The sequence below is a fragment of the Bos javanicus genome, chromosome 7 (assembly GCF_032452875.1).
Source record: "Bos javanicus breed banteng chromosome 7, ARS-OSU_banteng_1.0, whole genome shotgun sequence".
Taxonomy (NCBI): Eukaryota; Metazoa; Chordata; class Mammalia; order Artiodactyla; family Bovidae; genus Bos; species Bos javanicus.
The window spans coordinates 4,594,408-4,614,563 of NC_083874.1; the positions used below are offsets into that span (position 1 = coordinate 4,594,408).

The 20,156-nt window shown below is 60.3% G+C and overlaps 3 protein-coding genes across 6 annotated transcripts; 1 reads left to right on the forward strand and 2 right to left on the reverse strand.

Moving 5' to 3' along the window:
* The first annotated feature begins 2,374 nt into the window (after window positions 1–2,374).
* CRLF1 (cytokine receptor like factor 1) lies at window positions 2,375–13,150 on the forward strand. 2 transcript variants are annotated; one of them, XM_061421515.1, is made up of 9 exons: window positions 2,375–2,501; window positions 7,606–7,887; window positions 8,208–8,337; window positions 8,488–8,657; window positions 9,650–9,807; window positions 9,898–10,066; window positions 11,982–12,169; window positions 12,279–12,326; window positions 12,821–13,150. In XM_061421515.1, the coding sequence occupies exons 1-9, from the start codon at window positions 2,390–2,392 to the stop codon at window positions 12,839–12,841; spliced, it is 1,278 nt and encodes a 425-aa protein (XP_061277499.1). In that variant the 5' UTR covers window positions 2,375–2,389; the 3' UTR covers window positions 12,842–13,150. The 2 variants fall into 2 exon arrangements, with proteins under 2 accessions (XP_061277499.1, XP_061277500.1); XM_061421516.1 differs by having other exon boundaries at window positions 12,284–12,326.
* A 296-nt stretch (window positions 13,151–13,446) lies between these two features.
* Window positions 13,447–16,219, reverse strand: REX1BD (required for excision 1-B domain containing). 3 transcript variants are annotated; one of them, XM_061421520.1, is made up of 5 exons: window positions 15,989–16,219; window positions 15,812–15,894; window positions 15,312–15,516; window positions 14,306–14,385; window positions 13,447–13,687 (listed from the first exon to the last, which is right to left on the reverse strand). In XM_061421520.1, exons 1-5 carry the CDS (start codon window positions 16,088–16,090, stop codon window positions 13,669–13,671), a joined length of 489 nt encoding a protein of 162 aa, XP_061277504.1. In that variant the 5' UTR covers window positions 16,091–16,219; the 3' UTR covers window positions 13,447–13,668. The 3 variants fall into 3 exon arrangements, with proteins under 3 accessions (XP_061277504.1, XP_061277503.1, XP_061277501.1); XM_061421519.1 differs by having other exon boundaries at window positions 13,447–13,668; window positions 15,989–16,204; XM_061421517.1 differs by lacking the exons at window positions 15,812–15,894; window positions 15,989–16,219 and having other exon boundaries at window positions 13,447–13,668; window positions 15,312–15,805.
* A 1,486-nt stretch (window positions 16,220–17,705) lies between these two features.
* UBA52 (ubiquitin A-52 residue ribosomal protein fusion product 1) lies at window positions 17,706–20,155 on the reverse strand. The gene is made up of 5 exons (XM_061421523.1): window positions 20,076–20,155; window positions 19,043–19,156; window positions 18,676–18,762; window positions 17,984–18,086; window positions 17,706–17,902 (listed from the first exon to the last, which is right to left on the reverse strand). Exons 2-5 carry the CDS (start codon window positions 19,143–19,145, stop codon window positions 17,809–17,811), a joined length of 387 nt encoding a protein of 128 aa, XP_061277507.1. The 5' UTR covers window positions 19,146–19,156; window positions 20,076–20,155; the 3' UTR covers window positions 17,706–17,808.
* Between the last annotated feature and the right edge of the window lies 1 nt (window position 20,156).

Genomic DNA, 20,156 nt, shown 5'->3' on the forward strand with positions numbered 1-20,156 from the left:
CCAATGTACAAACAAGGGCAGGAGGGTTTACCCGGGAATCCTAGGAGGCTGGGCAGCAAGCATCCCAGATGGAGATGGTGGGGCCTGGACCCGGATGGGGTGGAGAAAAGAGGTCCGAACCTCAGAATGGGGATGCGTTTTGGAATCAGAGCCAACAGGATTTGCTGATGGATTGGACGTGGGAGATGAGCAAAGGAGAGAGTTGTCACGCGCACCTCCAGGTCTCTGGCCTGAGTACCTGAGTGGATGGGGGAGCTTTTTCCCGAGACTGGGAATGACTGGGGTGGGGGTGGGGAGGAGCAGAGATGGGGTGGGGGGATATTGAGATTTTTTTCTCCAGAAGCCTGAAGCCCTCCAGGTGGAAGTCAAACGTTGCTGAACCAAGGCTGTGGGGGAGGCTTGGGATATATCCTGAAAACACAATTCCAGCCAAGAACAGCCACCTTCACTTAATTCTCTGGCAGGTGGGACTGTGGCCCCATTTTTCAGAGGTGGCACACTGAGACTCCAAAAGAATGTGCCCCAGTGCCAGGCACTGTCCTAAGTGTTTAGACCGTGGAGCCTTCTGCTACCTGACAGATTCCCACAGAAAGGCGTAGGCTGGCTAGGAGTCCCCCATGGTGCGCAGGAGGAAACTGAGGCAGAGGGGCCTGATTTTCCCCAGGAAATGATAGTGCACCATGCCAGGGCTCAACTCTCTCCTTCACAAACTCATCCAGCCCAGATTGGGCTTGCGGGGTGGGGGGCACACCCGGGAGTCCGGCCTTCAATCCTCTTTTTTGATAGTCTGAGGTCTGAGTTGGGGACCTCAGACTACTTACTTAGCAGGGGTGGTGGAGGGGCAGCCTTAGCCAAACGAGGCGGGAACTCCTGAGCCCTCCTCAAACACTTTTACCCCCTTGGCTAGTTAGGGACCTGGAGGGAGGGTCCAGGTCTCTAAGGGAGCCCCTGAAGGGGGAGATAGAGCCCTTCTTCTCTGAGGGCACATGGCTGTGGGCGGGGCTGCGACTCCAACGATTGGGCAGGAGGCAGCCCCGGAACTCTCATTTCAAGCTCCCCCCTCCACTGGGGCCTTGGAGTCCAGGAGCCCTTTTATCGTGGGCGCCCGAATCGGGTGAGGACCGAGAGAAGGAGGGTGAAGCAGCGGGGCCGGGAGGGGTCCCGAAAGCCAAGCAGTGGCCAAAAATAATAACACGGAGAAGGATCCCTGCGCAAAATAAAGGAAGACAAACTATGCGTCGCTCGGGGCAGCCGGCGTTACCTGGAGTCGGCGGGCGGCGGCCGCCCCAGCGATTACTCACTGCGTGGCGCACCCCACCCGCGGGCCGCTGAGCGGATTTTTCCGTGGGGGGGGGGGGTGTTAGCGAGTCGGGGGAGGGCCTGCTTACCGCTCTCCTCCTGGGGGATCCCTCCTGCCCGCACACGGGACCCGCGCAGGCCCCCGTCTCCTTTCCCACGGGGCCCATTTCTCCCCTCTTGCCCACGCGAGAACTCCCTTCTGAGGCCCCCGGGCGCCCCCACAGAATCCCGGCTCGGACCCGCCCGAGGGGGACAGCTGAGCCTGGGCGAGGTCCGGGGACTCCAAGCCTTGCAGTTTTTGCTCCGTCTTCCCTCCAGCAAAGCCTGGGGCCGAGGCTGCGCGCGCGGAGCACCAGAAGAGGCGGGATGAAATGGGAGGGGGAGCGCTGGGCCAAAACCTGTGGGACCCGCGCGCCGAGGGCGTGGGGCGGGACGGAGGGCGACTCTTAGGCCCTCGGGGAGGAAAGGGGCTGGAGATGCGAGCAGGCGGGGCTCAGGGACCGCTCAGTGGGGGGGGGGGGGGGGGCGGGGCCAGAGCTGGGGTGGGGGCCGAGACGGAGGATGGGGGGGAGGAGCGGACCAGGGCTAGGGGCTGCAGGCGACGCTGAAGGGACACACGGCTGAGGGCTGGGTGCGAGGAAGTGGGCGGGGGGTATGGAAACGCGATTGGGGGCCGCCAGGTCCCAGACTGGGGGTAGGGAGCCTGGAGCTGGCAGGGTCGGAAAGGGAGGTCCCAGGTCGGTAAGGGTAGAGTTGGGGGGTTTGGGGCCGCGGGAAAAACGGCGCGTGCGGTGCGCGGCGGGGCGGAGGCCGGACGGGTGGGGCTCGCGGTGCCCTCCGGCGGGCGGGCGGGCGGGCGGCGGGGAGGCCGGTGCGGGGCCCGCCGCCCCCCCGGGGCCGGGCCGGGGGCGGGGCCGGGCGGGGCCAGCGGCGTATTAGCGCCTTGTCAATTCGGCTGCTCAGACTTGCTCTGGCCTCCGCGCCCGCGCCCAGCGACGTGCGGGCTGCTTGGCCCGCGCCCTCCTGCGCCCGGCCTGCGCCCCGCGCCCCTCGCCGCCTCCCGCCGCGCGCCCCCGGCAGGGCCGGCCCCATGCCCGCCGGCCGCCCGGGCCCCGCCGCCCAATCCGCGCGGCGGCCGCCGCCGCCGCTGCCCCTGCTGCTGCTCTGCGTCCTCGGGGCGCCGCGAGCGGGATCAGGAGCCGGTGAGTACACGGCGCCGTGCTCCCTCCTTCCCGCCTGGGCCGAGAGCGTGCGCCCCGGGGGCAACCGCGGGGGGGAGGGGGCGCGGGCGCCACCTGGATGGCCCGGGAACAAAGGAAGGCGCCCCCGGAGCGGCCCTCGGGGCGCCCTCACCTGTGGGGCGCACGGCGCCGAAGTTCCCTGGCCCGAGGGTCCGGCTTCCGCTACCGAGGCCTTCTTACCTGGGCTGCCCTGTGGAGGACGCCCGACTCGGCCCCAGGGGGTCGAGGAGCCGCGGCCTGGGACCCTCTGCACGGCGGGACGCGGGGGGCGCACGCGACAGCGTCTGCTGACTTGGAGTCGCGGAGACTGCGGGTCACCGCACCCGGGCGGGGGCGCACGCAGTAGGCGCGCTGGGTGCCGGCCCTGAGCGGGGCCCCCCCGGGTGGAGGGATGAGCCCCGTGAGGAAGGCGGGGCGGGAGGGGGCCGCTCTGGCCGCCTGGCGCGCGGCCCGGGGTCCCCGGGGACGCGCCTCTCCGCGGGCCGGCGCCGCGGCCCTCCCCCGGCGGGACCCCGCGCGCGGGGCTCTACGGAGTCCCCGCCACCGGCGGCGTTTAGAACAGTTCCCGGCCACGCTGCGCCGGACTAGGAGACTCCAGCGAGAGAAATCTTTGTGAGAGAGTGGGTGAGAGGGAGAGGGAGCGGGAGCCAGCGAGTGAGTCCGGGCACCGTGGGCCCAGCCTGGGTGTGTGTGTGGGGGGCAGTCACCGGGAGCCCCCAACCCCTGCAGGCCGAGAGACCCCCACCCTGTTGGGAGCTCCTGGCCTCCGGCACTCTCCGGTCCCCCACCCGATGCACACCCTGGCCAGGACACCGTCTCCACATCCCGACCCACTCTGGGACACACCCAGAGACACACAAAGACTCACACTGGCTTGTGGCCCATCACCCTCGCCCTCGGATGCGTGCACACTGCATCCCAGATGCACATTCTCACACCATCGGGGCGCGCACACACACATTCCATCCCTGACACACACACATTCATGGTCACACACTCTTTCCAAGGGGGAGGCGACACAGGGCACACACGAAGGCACAGCCTGCCCTGGATGTTCACGGTCACCCCGAGGGCCCCATGCAGGCTCGCAAGTCGACCAGGAGGAGCACGTCCCTCTCCCCTGGTGGACCTGGTGCACAGAGCTGTTGGCAGGCTCCCTGCGGTGCTCCTCCAGAAGGCTCAGGGTCCCGTGCCCTGGGGGCACTTGCTGAAAGCCTAGCATGCCCAAGGCTCCTGGACAGGTGAGGGGCTGCCCCAAGGCCCTCCTCGGATTCCTGACAGCTCTGCCAGGCAGTGGGCAGCACTCGTGAATGCCACCTTTAGTGGCAGGCTTTGTTTTCCATCCAGCAGAGCAACAAGCAAAGGTGGTGGTGGGATTGTTGTGCGTGTGTTTTTTCCTTTAAGGGGGAAGAAATTAAATAAAAGATTCTCACACCTCAGCAATATGTTTCTACTTACGGTGTGTCTTAGCACCTGACCAGCAGGCGAGCAGGTCGTAAAGTGTCTGCAGGTACCAGCAGGACAGGAGATGGGGACCCCAGGATGGAGGCCACCCTCCTGCCTTGCTTGCAGAGAATCTCACACTTTTCGCTTTTAAAACACATGGTGTTCCTTTTTAATAACGGCAGTGGCTCCAGATTGGGAAGGGGGAGAGGAAAAAACTTTTAAAGGCCCCAGCTCTGCGGGAAAGGGCGGGGAGGCAGGGAGCATGGGATGGGGGTGGGGGTGGGGTGGGATGGGGGTGGGGGTGGGGTGGGATGGGGGGTGCTGTCCAAAAGCCTAGCCCAGGGATCTGCTTGGGGAGCCTTCTAGGAAGCCCCCAAACTAGGCCAGGCACCACCCCCCCAACCTCAGTGGACTGTCCCCAGCTGCTTTGCCGGGGCTGGAATGTATGCATCCCAGTTCTGCTGAATGCCTTGGCGCTTTGTTCGTGGAGGACTGGAGAGTGCACCAGCCAGCCAGGACCCCAGAGCCGGGAGGGGCCCTGATCCCAACAGCTCCTCTGCACTTCAGTGTGTTGGGCCCTCTCGACATCATGAGCTCATCGCATTCATCTCCCCAGCAGGTAGAATGGATTTTCCTCCCATTTTACGGAGGAGGAAACAGAACAGGAGAAAGCAAGCCAATTGCCCAGGTGCTCCAGCTGAGATGGGCACCCACATCCTCAGGAGAAGGCCTCCCTGTGACCTTTCCTGCTGGAGCTTGGTTTGGGGGACCGGCCTGTCCAAGCCCGCCTGGCCTTGCCCTCTCGCCCCGTCCCCCGCCCAGCCCCGGGAGGGCAGCTGCAGCTGCTGGCAGGCAGGCCACACCAGCCCAGGCCAGGCGGGTGGGGCAGAGGGGCATTGCCCCCGCCTCCAGCCAGGACCCCCCAGAGCGCCCCCTTCCTGCCCTGGCTGTGGTGGTGGGTGGGGGACGGGAGGGGCGGGACCCACCCCTGAGGGTTGAGGATGGGCCTGGGGTCTGGGCAGGCCTGGCTGTGCCTCCCACCCTGCTGGGGGGGCCCAGGCAGGAAGCGGTGGGTGGGCCGGGGCAGAGACGCTGGCACGCCCGAGTTCATGCCTAAGGAATTCCGAATTAGCGGGCGGCTGGCTGCCTGGGACCTCCGGGGCGGCCCCCTGGCCCCCCGCCCCCGGCCGCCCCCGCCTCCTCAGCTCTGGCCCGCTCAGCCGGCTCCTTCGCACGGACGCTGAGACCTCCAGCGAGCCCTGGGCCAAGCCCCAAATGCAACTGCGATCCCAGGCTCTAGCAAGACATGGCCCTCCAAGCCAAGTTTGCCCGGGAAAGTCATCAGGGCCGGCCTCGGAACTGCGTCCACCCCATCTCACCCATGTGGGGCAGTGGGGAGCCAGCACAGGGCAGCTGCTGGGGGCCAGCACAGGGCAGCCGCTGGAATGTAGGAGGCCTACAAGGGGACTGGGATTGCCCTGTCCTTGGCTGCCAGGGAAGCTGGTCTGCCCCCCGCCCCTCTGTCCCCTCTGAAGTCCCCTGTTACAGCTGCCTGGTGATCCTTTTAAAACACAAATCCCTCCCCTGCTCAACTCTGGAAGAACTCCTCTCTGAAGGTCTGGCCCCTGCTGACCTCATTTCCTACCACCTGTACCCTGGGATCTTTGCACTTGCTGCTCCACTGTCTGAACACCCTCTTCTATATATTGTCATGGCTACTTCTTTCATTTCATGCACTTCCCTGGTGGCTCAGACAGTAAAGAATCTGCCTGCAATGCAGGAGACCCGGGTTTGATCCCTGGGTCAGGAAGATCCCCTGGAGAAGGGGATGGCAGCCCACTCCAATGTTCTTTCCTGGAGAATCCCATGGACAGAGGAGCCTGGCGGGCTGCAGTCCATGGGGTCACAAAGAGTCAGACATGACTGAGTGACTAACACTTCCATTTTATTCACATCTCAGGTCAAATGCCACCTCCCCAGACAGGCCTCTTGGGTCAATTAGCTGCCACCATTGATTCGTGCTTTATTTTCTCCCTTGTTTGTTCTTTTAGATACTTGTGCTTTTTCCTGCTGCTCCCTGGGCTTCCCTGGTGGCTCAGAGGTTAAAGCGTCTGCCTGGACTGTGGGAGACCCGGGTTTGATCCCTGGGTCGGGAAGATCCCCTGGAGAAGGAAATGGCAACCCACTCCAGTACTCTTGCCTGAAGAATCCCATGGAGGGAGGAACCTGGTGGGCTACAGTCCACGGGGTCGCAAAGAGTCGGACACAACTGAGCGACTTCACGTTCCTTGGACTCAAGTCCCACAAGAGCATGAATGTTGAGTGTCTTGGTGACCATTGTGCCCTCAGATCCTGACACATTGTAGGTGCTCCTTGAATTAGTGAGTGAACAAATGAATCCTTACAACCACTCTTGGTGGAGAGAGAGCTTCTCAAAGACTCAGAGACGTAAAGAAACTGGGTCAACTTCCAGAGTGAGCTGAGGGCATTCGAAACCAGGTCAGCCTGGCTTAAAAGTCCCACAGAGTTGTCCTTAAAATTTTCACTCTTCTCAAACAACCCCATGTGGTGAATACCATGATGCCCATTTCCCAGATGGGGAGACTGAGGCTTAGAACGACATCTAGGACTTGAACTGGGCACCCTACTCCCTGTTCTGTGCCTTGATTTCCTCCTGGATAAAGACAGTTTCCTTTTAGATTCTAATCTTCAGAAGGAGAAGCCATGGGCTGCCCCAGTGGCAGTCGGGAAGAAAGGCATCAACCATGGCCTCCCCGAGGTTCCTGTGCTCAGAACCCAGTTCACACACAACCCAGTTTAGGAAGTCACTCACTTCCCATCTGATCTTTCCAATGGCCCTGAGGACTGTGAGCTTTCTTGTTCCCATTTTGCAGATTAGGAAAACTGAGTTGAGGGGGAGGATGATGACAATGGCCAGATCTTTGGGATGAGGGTTGGGAGCATAGAGCTTGCCACAGCCACCTTCAGTTCTGGTGGCGGTGCAGAGCAGAACTTTAGAGACATGGATACAGGTTTAGTGTGCCTGTCTTCTATTTGGTGACCATAGGCAAGGGCCTTGATCTCTCAGAGCCTTGTTTTTTTCCATCCATAAAATCAGCAGGATTCTAGTAGGGCACCTCTTTTTGGAAGTGCTTTCCTCCCCCTAGAGACATCTACTATGTGTGAGGTTCTGAGGGATATCAAAGAAGGAACACACAAATCTGTTATTTCTAATTGCCAAAAAATAAAATGAAGTTTAAAAGAAAAAAAAGGAAAAGCAGAGTGCAGTGGTTGTCAGAAGTGTGTGCAAAGTAGGAGTTCCTTGGATCTGAATGAGGTTTGTCACCGATCAGAAAAAGCCCTGAGCAAGTCAGTAAGGAACTGGCTTAGAAGGACTGAATTGTGGAATCAGACAGTCCTGGGGCTGAATCTCAGCTTTGCCACCAACCTTAGGTTGGTCATTTGACCTGACTGAGCCTCAGTTTCCTTCTCTGTAAAATGGGCGGCAATCATAAACAGCTCCTTTGCAGGACTGCCATGAGCCTTGGAGGTCCTAGGCTGGTGGAAGGCCCAGGGCAGCTCCATCCCAGCCCTGACAGGTGTTCCTCTCTGACCCCAGACACGGCTGTGATCAGTCCCCAGGACCCCACGCTCCTCATCGGCTCCTCCCTGCAGGCCACGTGCTCGGTGCATGGGGACACCCCAGGGGCCACCGCCGAGGGCCTCTACTGGACCCTCAACGGACGCCGCCTGCCCCCTGAGCTCTCCCGAATGCTCAACGCCTCTACTATGGCCCTCGCCCTGGCCAACCTCAATGGATCCAGGCAGCAGTCAGGGGACAACCTTGTGTGCCACGCCCGCGATGGCAGCATCCTGGCCGGCTCCTGCCTCTATGTTGGCCGTAAGTGGACACCCAGGGGCAGATCTTGGGGGTAGCATCTCCCTCTGGAGAGGGGTGTGAATCGTGGGCCCTCTAGTCTTGGCCTGAACAGTGGGTATACTGGCACAAGTTGAGGGGCATGGGCCCCCCGGGTGGGCATGAGATCCTGGAGGCGCCCATACACCATTCTCAAGAGAGCTATGCAGGTGGCACTGCCCACGTCCACTCTGTCCATCCTCCTTCTGCTCCAAGGGTGGGGGGCCCCCGTTGGCAGCCAACAAGTCCCCCTTCCACCTGTCCGTGGCCAGCCCAGACCTCAGCCCCCATACCCGCTCCCCCAGTGCCCCCAGAGAAACCCTTCAACATCAGCTGCTGGTCCAGGAACATGAAGGACCTGACATGCCGCTGGACGCCGGGGGCCCACGGGGAAACCTTCCTCCACACCAACTACTCCCTCAAGTACAAGCTGAGGTTGGTGGTGGCCCTTGGGTGACATGTCCCAGCCCAGCTCTGTGGCCTGGGCCACCCTCTCTGAGCTCTGGGGTCCTGTCTGCACTTCTGGGCTGGGCTGGGGAGGCCTGGGGGCCCCTCACGTGTCCTCCTCCCCGCCTGTCCCTGCAGGTGGTACGGGCAGGACAACACGTGTGAGGAGTACCACACGGTGGGACCTCATTCCTGCCACATCCCCAAGGACCTGGCTCTCTTCACGCCCTATGAGATCTGGGTGGAGGCCACGAACAGGCTGGGCTCAGCCCGCTCTGACGTGCTGACGCTGGACATTCTGGATGTGGGTGAGCCCCGCCCCCTACAGAGGCCAGCGTGGCCCACCTGCAACCCTCACCTCCAGGCCTGCCCCCCCCGCCTGCAAAGGCCCAGCCACGGCTGCAGCTCAGCTGAGGTCTCAGGGACCAGGCTGGTTGGGGATGGGAGGAGCGAGGCATCCACCCACTGGTCCCCAGCCCCCTGCAGCAACCAGGATACCCCTACTCTGCGGAGAACACCTGGCCTGGCTGCCTCCCCCATCAGCAGCCCAGGTGTGCGGGGAGAGGGCCCAGGGGAGCTGGGAGGGGGCGCCCAGGTCGGGAGGCGCCCCAGGAAGCCGCAGCCTGGAGCTGAGAGGGGGTGCAGGCAGGAGGCAGGAAGTGGATGATCCGCGAGCAGAATTGGGCCTAATCTAATTAGGGTGTTTCTCAGCCCCGAGCAGGCCTGTGCCTTAACTCTTTCAGCCCCTCACCAAGGCCTCAGGGGAAGAGGCCAGCCCTCCTGCGGCCCAAAGGACTCCCTGAAGGATCCCTGGAAGGCTTGCAGCAAGTCCCTCCTCTTGCTTCCCACTTTATTTCCTCAAATCCTGAAGGGGCTGTGGGCATGTCCCAGTTGTCCCTTGCACCTTGCTGAAGTCGGAAGGAGCAGGAGGTAGGCAGTGGAGGGGTGTGTCAAGGGGAGCTTCCCAGGGCTCTGGCAGCCTAAGGGCCCCCTGCACTCCTGGGCATAATAATAACAATATCATCATCCAGGCAGGGTCTGCTTTTTACATAGTTCCCTGAAGATAGGATTATGTTTCTCCTGTCACAGATAATTGTGGTGATAACAGCTAACATTAATTGAGTGCTTCTGGGTGCTGAGTGTTACCCGAATATTATCTAATATAATCCACCCGTCCCAAGTCGGGGGAGGGAGAATGGAAGCAGGTGCCATCTAAGCCGCGTGCTCTGGTACTTGGACCCAGAGGGTGCCAGCCAGGTCCAAAGAGATCCCGGTGACGAAGGCCTGCCCTGCCCCCTAGTGACCACCGACCCCCCGCCGGACGTGCACGTGAGCCGCGTCGGGGGCCTGGAGGACCAGCTGAGCGTGCGCTGGGTTTCACCGCCTGCTCTCAAGGACTTCCTCTTCCAAGCCAAGTACCAGATCCGCTACCGAGTGGAGGACAGCGTGGACTGGAAGGTGCCTGCCCCGCCCCTCCCCGGCCGGCTCCTCCCTCCTCCCATCCCCTGCCGCGCTGCCCCCGCCTCTGACCCTGCGCTGGCCGCCCAGGTGGTGGACGATGTGAGCAACCAGACCTCCTGCCGCCTGGCAGGCCTGAAGCCGGGCACCGTCTACTTCGTGCAAGTGCGCTGCAACCCCTTCGGCATCTACGGCTCCAAGAAGGCGGGGATCTGGAGCGAATGGAGCCACCCCACTGCTGCCTCCACCCCCCGAAGTGGTGAGCACCCCAGCGGGGCTGGGTGAGCCTGGGACCAGCTCCAAAACGGCTGGAGCCTCTGTTTCCTTATTTCCTTCGGGAGAGTCCAGGTCTCAAACTCTTGGTCCTGTGGTTGGGGGGAGGGGGGCAATTGTGGCCCTTGAATCTATTTTCTTAGCCTGTCATTTGAGGGCGGGGGGAAGTTTGAACCACTTGCAGACTTTTAAAAACAGTCACAATACTCTAGATTCCCTAGAAAAAGTTGTCTGTAAGAGGACACAGAGTTACTCCACAGCCCTCCTCGGCAGAGGCTGCCCTCAAGTCATGGCCCTTGCTCTTTTGGTTGCGTCATCCCCACTTGGCCCCTTGCACCCACATGGACCCCTTCCCTAGCCCCTAGGGGCAAGTGAACTTGAGACCCTTGCTTCTCTAAGACCGTGGGCTGCCAACTCTCCCTACAACAGGCTTTGGTTTCCCCTTCAGATCAAGGTAGGGGGATGAGATGATCAGACGCCTGGGTCTGATTTCCTTTGCCATCTTCTCTCCTCTGTGAAATGGTATGAAATTTTGCTTGGTACTTCTGGCCTCAGCTTTCCCATCTGGAAAGTGGGGATCACAGTCATGCCTGCCTCAGGCTATTATGAGGGCTAGATGAGAGAGAACCCACGGAAAGTGCCCTCATGGTGGGTGCCACCCAAGTGTTTGCAAGTAATAGTTACTGAGGCTCCTATCGCCTGCTCCTGCCATGGTTTCACCCAAGGGAGGCCCCCTTTTCTCAGACGAGGACCCCAAGCCCCCAAGAGGTGCACCCAGCCCCCCAAAGTTACACAAGGATCTGAACGCAGTTCCCTCGAAGTCCAGGCTCACGCTCTTGGAATGATGGGGAAACCAAGGCCCAGAGAGGGTCCCAGAGTCAGGGAGTGGCAGAGCAAGGCTCCAACTAGTTCCCCAGCCCCCATCCGGGGCCCCTCCAGGTTCAGGGGTGGGCGGGAACTAGCACAGCCAGGAGGGGCTTGAGCCTTGGCCCCTGCTCGTGCCCAGCACCTGCGATTCTTGCACGGGAGCCAGCAGGCGGCTGCGTCCGCTGGGGAGGCTGGGGGAGGCCAGGGGAGGCCGCCAGGGGCAGTGGGGGCCGGGGCTGTGCCAGGGCCTGTCAGCGGGTCCCCGGCATTATTTATGACGTGAGGCCGATGTCCTTATCCGCCGGCCCGCTCAGGCTGCTCAGGGCTGGCTGCGGCTGGCGGCTGGATGGACAGGCCGGCCTCCCACCTGGCCCTCCTGGCCCACTCCCCATCCATCCGGCTGTACTCTCAGGCCTGTCCTGGGGACTGTCCCTCCCCTCAGAGTCACTTCGAATTGTCTACCTCCTTTCATCTGTCGCTCACTCTCTTTCCCTGTGTCTGTCTTTCTGCCTTTTTTGGTTTCTGCGTCCCTACATCCCCAGTGTCTCTGTCCCTTCCTGTTCTGGCTCCCTCTCCATCTCTCCACCCTCTGCACCTCCTTGGCTGCCCCCCGTGGCTTTCGCTCCCCCTGTATCTGTCTCTCTTTGCCTCCATCTCTTAACGTCTGCCTTGGTCTCTCCAGCTTTCTCATCAGCGTCTCTCTCTCCTTTCCCCTGCCTCCTGCTCCGGCTTATCCCTCTGGCCCTGGCCCTTCTCCTCACTCCCCCGCTTTCACACACACCTGGCTCAGGGTGCCTGGAGATGTGGAGGAGGAGCCCCTTCCTCCCCCTGCCCCCTGTCTCCTCGGGGGCGCAGCTGGGCTGCAGTGCTGGGCCGGGCCGTGGGGCGGACCGGGTCGCGCTGAAACAGGGACGGGCGCGGGGGGCGGGGTCCCCGAGGAGAACGCGGTCCTGCCGCGCGAGGGAACCTCCCTCTCCTGCCCGCGCGCGCCCTCTGCTGGCCGCGCCCTGACGCTGCCGCTCCGCCCCCATTAGAGCGCCCGGGCCCGGGCGGCGGGGCTTGCGAGCCGCGGGGCGGCGAGCCGAGCTCGGGGCCGGTGCGGCGCGAGCTCAAGCAGTTTCTGGGCTGGCTCAAGAAGCACGCTTACTGCTCGAACCTCAGCTTCCGCCTCTATGACCAGTGGCGAGCCTGGATGCAAAAGTCACATAAGACCCGCAACCAGGTAGGAAAATGGGACCCCTGGGAGAGGGGTGGAGGGGTGGGGCCGGGTGGGGGTAAAGGGGATGGGAGGTAGGCCCACAGCCCTCAGACACTGCCTCCTTCCTTCCAAGCACAGGACGAGGGGATCCTGTCCTCGGGCAGACGGGGCGCGGCGAGAGGTAAGGGGGACCCCAGGTGGGTGGGCAGGCCAGGAGTCAAGAGCCCTCCTGGTGACCACAGGCCGTGGGCCCTCCATCCTCAGCCTTAGAGTTGCTGAGGTACAAGTCTTTCCTCCAGCATTTATTTATCAGCATTTACCTAACACCTACTGTGTGCCTGACCCTGTGGCCTTTAGCCAAGTAAGAACACCCGGAACCCTTCAAAGTGTCCAGAGGGAATATCATTCTCAGGAATGAGTGCACATAGCCACCTGCGGAGCATGTATGAGCACCTACTGCATACTGGCCCTGTGCCACGTGTGTTCTCTGCAGGACAACCCATGGGATGGATAGATATTACTCCTCAGATAGGAAAACCAGGGCCCAGAGAGGGGCAGCAGCCTACCGAGGGCAACTGGCTGAAAGTGGTGGGCCCAGGACCTGGGCCTCATTTGCTCTGTGGTCCTGGCCCCTCCCAGGCTTCTTGCTAAGCCTGGCTTTCCCTCTGCCTGCAGGTCCTGCCAGATAAGCTCTAGAGGCTGGGGCTGCCCTCCCTGCTGCATGGAGATCCAGGGGCCACCCCAGACTGGGGGCCATCTCTGTACCCTCCCCTCAGGGTGCGCTAGCCCTGTCAGCAGCAGCGGGGGCGAGTACTCCGAGCTCTGAGGGCCACAACAGCTCTGGCCTCCATGTGAGGTGCACCCCAGTGGGGGGTGTGTGTGTGTGAAGGGGGGCTTTGCTTCCCAGAATGCTTGCAAGAGCTGAGTGTGAAGAAGGGTTATTACTCCCCCTACCCAGAACCCCCTCCAAGGAATCTTTTTAAATAAACATAACTATTTAGGTGCCCTGATTGTGAAGGTGAGTTCGGGGCTAGAGTGGCCTAGGGTGGGGGGCTGTGGGGCTTAGGGAAGCCACGTGGAATCCTGATGACCCTTTGGGATGGGAATCTTCCACCTCCCAGAATTTCCAGCTCTCTCCATGATCTGAAATATCTGGTTCTAAACTCCTTGGAGAGTGGGCTTCAAAACACCAGAGTTTCTAGAGTTATGGTGGGAGGGATTCTTGCACCCAGCATCCCTGACTTTGTGGGACCCCACCCCAGCACCCCAGCACACAAGAGATAGTGGAGCAGATGCAGACAGAAGATTCTTTAGGTTCTTTATTATGAGAGGTGAAGTGAACTCAAGGAGGGTCAGTGGTCCGTTGGGGTGTGACCCCAGCCAGCTGGGTGGTCAGGGCAGGGCGCCATATGCCCCATTTTCCATCTCTCTTGTCCCTGCGGAGCCACCATCACTCGGCAGATTCCGCATCAAACCTGAGGTCCTGGAGAACCTCACTGATTGCTTCCATGGTTTTAATTACCCTACAAGAGTGGATGGGAACTATAAATAAAACCCAGATGGGGTGAATTAGCCGCCGCAGTGCAGCTCCAAGGGGGCTGTGGCAAGCCCCAGGCCCTCCTGCCTCCCGCCAAACCTCCAAGCAGCACTAGCAGTGGGAGGATCATTTAGGTGCCTGGGAGAAGGGGTGGTCCTGTGGGTCAGAGTGGCAGGAGGAAAGGTCATCTTGGTGAGTGTGGGCCATCAGGAAGGTGTGCAGGGCGACTGTGGCAGATGTCTAGTGGGTGTGCACATGTGTGTGTCTGAGAGGCGAAAGGCGGGAATGTGCAGGTGTGTGCATGGTAGGGCCTGGGCAACCATGTCCAAGCTCCGAGTCGAGCCATGTGAGCAGGATCGACGGGTGTGAGGTATGCAGCTGTGTCCTGAAAATACACAGCGAGTCTGGTGTGAAACGGCAGGGCATATGCACCGGGGGAAGGTGGGTAGTGCATCTAAGGTCACCAGGTGAAGGTTCTGGTATGCACAGCCAAAGGTTTGTGTGCAGGTCCAGAGGGTTGGGGTCTGACCTTGCCAGCCCTGGGGCATGCCTGTTTGGGGCTGGGTGCCCAAGGATGCCTACGCAAATCTAGCACGGTCAGCCCACTGGGAGGCAGCACTCACTTCATCTTCAGCTGGTGCATCTGCAGGCTGTCCTCCTGCCCAGTCAGCTCTGGTGTCCCCATCAGCTGCAGCAGGGCCACCTGGTTGGGGGAATGGGCAGCGAGGAGGACGTCACGGTTGGCAGAGGCCGTGCCCTGACCTCCCACATAGGAGGGTGGGGGAAACACTGAAGCCCCCAGAAAGGCAGCACAAGGGGGAGGAGGGCAAAGCAGGCAGGAGTCTCAAGGGCAGCGGTACTTTTAACGCTGGAGGAATCTAGGATTAGGTTTAGAGGGGCTCCTGACCAGGGGGGCCGAGTGGGCGGGCCCTAGAGTCAGCGCAGTGTGGGTGTGGCCTCATGTAGGCGAGGAAGGGGAATGGGGTAAAATCTCGGCCAGGGATTGGGGGACAGGAGTGGTGCAGTTGGAGGTATAAGTAGGCGGAATCTTAGTTTCAGAGACCAGCCAGGGCGTTATAATCCCAATTTGGAAGTAGGCCAAAAACCTAGACTTGGGTTGGGTCTCTAAAAGAGGGTGGCCTGGGAATCCCAGTGGCGCGTGTGGTGTGGGCGTGGCTTCACGTGGCCTTGTATCTCGATCAGGATTGGCTGTGAAGGCAGAGTAGGCCGGGTCACAGGCCCACAACTTAGGCTGGGATCTAGGGTTACTAAGAAGGGGACCTGACCTGGAGTTTCACTGCACCCAATCTGAGGGTTGAGTAACAGATCTGGGGCACTGGGACAAGCCAGAGAGGGGAGGAGCGCTGTAGAGGTGGGGTCTGGGATGGAGCGGGCGTGTCCTGGATAAAAGTGGGGGCAGAAAGGAGGGGGCTAAGCCTGAGACTCTCAAGTGAAATCTTAATGGACGACTTAGCTGGGACATGTAGAGGGGACTGCTGGGGCGCCAGGGGCGGGGTTTGCAGGGACGGAATGTGGCCCCTCCCCCAAGGGGTGCACCGTGGGCCAAGCCCCGGGAGACACAAGCCGTAGAGTGGGCGCGGGGGAAACGGCCGGGGGGCGGGGCCTCACTGTGGTCAGGCGCGTCTCCTCCAGCTGCTGCAGGCTGCGCACGTGGCTCGCGAGCAGCGGCTGCGCTCGGGGTCCGGCTAGCTCGGCCTCCACCGCCAGCACCTCTCTCGAGGCGGCGGCGAAGACCTGGGTCACCTCGTGGACCGTGCTCCGGTAGCGCGGGAAGTCGTAGGGCGGGCCGCTGCTCAGGTACTGGCGGTGGCCTCTGCGGCAGGTGAGGGTCCTGAGGCTACGGCCCCGGCTCTCAGGCCCTGCACCCGCATCGACCGCCTGAAAGCCGCCCAAGAAGTGTCCCTCGATCCCAGAGTGTGGAGGGTAACCCGAGACGAGCGCACCCCAGCGCATAAGGAAGGGAGCGATCTGATCTCCTCGCAAACCCCGCTCCACCTCCGACACTGAGGCGCACGGGGACCCAGTTCCTCCCTCAAGGCTCGCCCATCCCCAGAGTGGGCTGAGGGCCGAACATTGGGACCCCTCCCCTCCCATACGCCCACACTCACTCCTCCAGCCGGCGGAAGGCCTGCGCGCGCTCAGCTTGCAGCTGGTGGATGCGCTGCACCAGCTCCCGGATCGGGGCATCTTTCTACGGAGCGGGGAGCATGGCTAGGGCATGAAGCTGGTGCCCCCGGGCCTGCACCGCCCGCCCCACTCATGTTCCCGCTCGGGCTCGAGCTCACCCAGGGCCACACCAGCTCCTCGCGCTCTGGGACTCCAGTGGCGGCCGTATCACCCGGCACCGCAGGGACAGTGGACTCTGATGCGGCCTCCGCTGTGATCATGACTGCGCAGCTCTGGCCCCGCCCGGGATCAGGTTGCTCCGATGCGCCTGGCGCCCCCTGCAGGCCGGGAGGCCTCGGAACGTAGCCTGTGGTGAACAGTCAACCTGGAAGAAACCCCGGGGAACAATGGGAAGCGAATACTGGAGGGCTTCTCAGGTCTGACACCCTCTACCCACCCCACCCCGTTTATTCCTGTCCAGCGCTTGCCTTCTTAAAGTTTTTGATCTTGAATATAAGGTTCTATATACAGCAAGGTTTTGTTTCTATACAACTGTCAACACCCGACTTCACTTCCTCACATTCCATTCCCACACAAAGAAATCTGGGAAGTGATATTCGTCATCAGAGGCCCCAAGGCTGTGACAAGAGTGGGATCTGAACGCAGGTTCTGACATTGGAAAGCTCAAGTCGCTGGAACCCAGCCTACAGCAGATTCACTAGCAGGTCCTATGTGAACTGGTTGGAAAAAGAAAGTGAAAGTGACTCAGTCCAGTCTCTTTGTGGCCCCATGGGACTCTCCATGGAATTCTCCAGGAATACAGTCCATGGAATTCTCCAGGCCAGAATACTGGAGTGGGTACCCTTTCTGTTCTCCATGGGATGTTCCCAACCCAGGTCTCCAGCACTGCAGGTGGATTCTTTACCAGCTGAGCCACAAGGAAAGCCCAAGAATACTGGAATGAGTAGCCCACTCCTTTTCCAGGGGATCTTCCCGACCCAAATCCAACCAGGGTCTCCTGCATTGCAGGTGGATTCTTTACCAACTGAGGTATCAGGGAAGCCCTGATTGGAAGTAAGCTGAAAAAAAAGCCCCTGAGATGGGAGTCCAGGGCAGGGCAGGGAGATGGTGGTGGTAGTGTTTCACATTAAGAAAAGGCCTGAAAGCTGGATACACACAGCCTAATTTGAACTTCAGAACCTCCCTCCTCTAGGAGTAGACCAGGTAGACCAGGAAAATGGCAGCCTGGCCACAGGGAGGAAGGGGCAGCTAATAAGAAACTCAACTACCTGAGACATGAAGTGACAGCCTTTAACTGGCACTCCAGGTCTCAGCTATTCTCAGGCATCACTCTAGGCCTGAGTTTTCACCTACATCAAGCCCCAGTCATCCCAAGACAAAAACACAGCCTTGCCAGGGCACTGCAACCCTCACCCAACAGACATCAGTCCTGGGTGGAGCCAGGAGGGATAGTGGTCAGGCAAAATGGAGACAAGGTGTTATTACACTAGGGGGTATGCTCCAGCCTATCCACCCATCCACCCACACCCAAACACCTCCAGGGCCCAGACATAAGGGCTGTTAAATGTGCCTGACCAGGTCCCACCGGTCACTTGGTGAAGGTCTTTATTCTCTATTTCAGATGATAAAACCCAAACGGGTGGGCTCACTAGGTTATGTGGCAGAGGGCCAGGTCTGAGACTTCCTTGTGCTGTGGTTCTGACAACTTCAGATGTGAAGGGCAGGGACCATGGTCCAATTTACAGATAAGACAACTGGAACTCAGGACCCAGGACCCCCAAGGGCTATGAAGAGCTGAGTGACACGAAGTCCAATAGATGTCCACATCTCAGTCACCCCCCCCTTCACTGGACAGACCAGCCACAGGGACACCAATTACTGCTCCAGTCAACGAAAGGGAAACTTTATTGAGGCCCAGGACCACGGGGCTTGGGCAGGAGGCCGCCCTGCGGGCAAAGGAGAAGCAGGTGGAAGAGCTTTATTTGACCTTCTTCTTGGGGCGCAGGTTGTTGGTGTGGCCGCACTTCTTCTTGCGGCAGTTGACAGCACGGGGGTGCAGGCGGGCGTAACACCTGTGCAAGGACACCAGGGAGGGTGAGGGCGCATCCGGCCCACGCCCAGGGCGGCCCCCGCCCCCGCACGTGAGCACATACTTGCGGCAGATCATCTTGTCGCAGTTGTACTTCTGAGCGAGCTGGCGGAGGGAAGGCTCGATGATGCCGCCTCGCAGACGAAGCACCAAGTGCAGGGTGGACTCTACAGGAAATGAAGGGCAGAGACACTGTCGGAGCCTAGCCTCACCACCTCAGTCCCACGGGTGGAGGGCAGCCTCCAGGGCCCTCCAGACCACAGCTTATCAAGTATGATGGGGCTACATCAGAACCCCTTGGGTATGTGCACATGGACATGCCACCCCACAGAACCTGCACCTTGTCATGTCACCAGCCCTCATGAAATCGGAGACTAATATAAATATACACCAACAGTGGTATCCACCTCGGTTTCCCCACAGGCAAGGCAATTTCTGAGAGATGCAAGGATAACCTTTTATTTTGCTAGGGAAAAAGTGGTGATTTCCTTTACAATACTTGTAACATTAATACACACACACAGACCTTAAAAGAAAAGTGACTAAGAACATGAGAAACCATGGGCATTCGGAAAACTGATGGAGACGCTTTTCAGCAATGAAAAGAGCACTTTACAGAGCAACACTCCCTAGCGCCATCTGATCCCCACCTTAAGGACCACCCTCCTCTACAGCTCCCTCCTGGTGACAGACTGTCAGCATTGCATCCTGGGTACTAGGCCTCGCTGAGGCCCTGCTAGCCACCGCACCCCGTACCTTTCTGGATATTGTAATCTGACAGAGTGCGGCCGTCCTCCAGCTGTTTGCCCGCGAAGATCAGCCGCTGCTGGTCAGGTGGGATGCCTAAGGAGAGAGGACCTCCATTACAGAGGCTCTTGCAAGCACACTGCTGGCAGCTCCCGCCGTGCCCCACCCACCGCCACCACAAGGCTGTGCCAGGATTACCCCAATCTGTCAAAAGGGAAACTGAGGTGGGAAGGGCAAGCTGCCTTCCCAAGATGACACTGGGGAACACTGGCATGGCTGAGATCTGTTGAAGCCCAGCACCCATTGCACACAGGACAGCAGAAACCCAGGGCTGAGGTTCCTACTGGGTGCAGCACTCAGACTCAGCCCAACTCACCCTCCTTGTCTTGGATTTTGGCTTTGACATTCTCAATGGTGTCACTGGGCTCGACCTCAAGGGTGATGGTCTTGCCCGTCAGGGTCTTCACAAAGATCTGCATCTCTGCGCCTGCTGGGGAGACAGGGTTAGCATGGATGGGGGGAGTGGTGATTGCTAAAGGTCTGAGCAGCCCCAGCTCACAGGCTGACCAGGTTTAGTCCAAGCCAGCCCCATGCATGCCTCGACCTCAACTGCAGGCCCACCTCACTGCCTGGTTCCTTCTGCCCATCTGAGCCTGCATCTTCAACTTTAGGGCACCACCCTGCCAAGCATATTTTCTCCAAGCGTGGTCTGAAGGTCCCACCCTTCCTCTCCTCACCAGCCCCTGCTCTTCCTGCAGCCTGGGTGGGAATCTCATCTTAGTAGCATCCCAACACGCACACCTTCCTCCCTACAATCCCTTTTCCTCTCCAATACCAAGCTCAGACACCCATAACTCCGGCTTCCTTCTGGGTTACACCCGAATGCTCAGATCACACTTCCTGCGTTTTATCCAATCCATAAATAACAACTGCTAACCACGTGCCTGGTACGTGTTTACACAGGTATCGTTTTCATTTTCCAAGTTAAGAAAACAGTTGCTACTACCAGACTCTCTTTACAGACTTAGAAAAAGGCGACAGAAACCCAGCTGAGGGGCTTCATATTTTCGAAGGGACTGGCACGGTTTCCGCCACGATAAAAATTTACAGTTAATACCCCTCCGCATTAAATTGGATCATACCCGAAGGACACACGCTCTCCCCAAGGCCTCCTCAGATAGCTGGGGCCGGCAGAGCGGGCAAGCTCCCCTTCCAAATACCGATTTCCCTCGCGGGGCCCAGTTCGGGACCGGAACCCGGCCCAACGTGCCTTGCTAAGCCACCCCGCAGAACCTGGCCCGCCTACACGGACTTCAGGCCGCCGCCTCCGTTCCCTGGGCCCCCATAGTCCCCCGCACCCTACAAACCAATCCGGCCCAGCGCCAACCCGCAAGGCCTCCACCACCAACCTGCTCGGCCGCCTGGTTGAAGAGAAAAAGGGCGGCGGAACCGGAAACCGCCGATTCGCCGCCGAAAGCGCCTGCGCACCG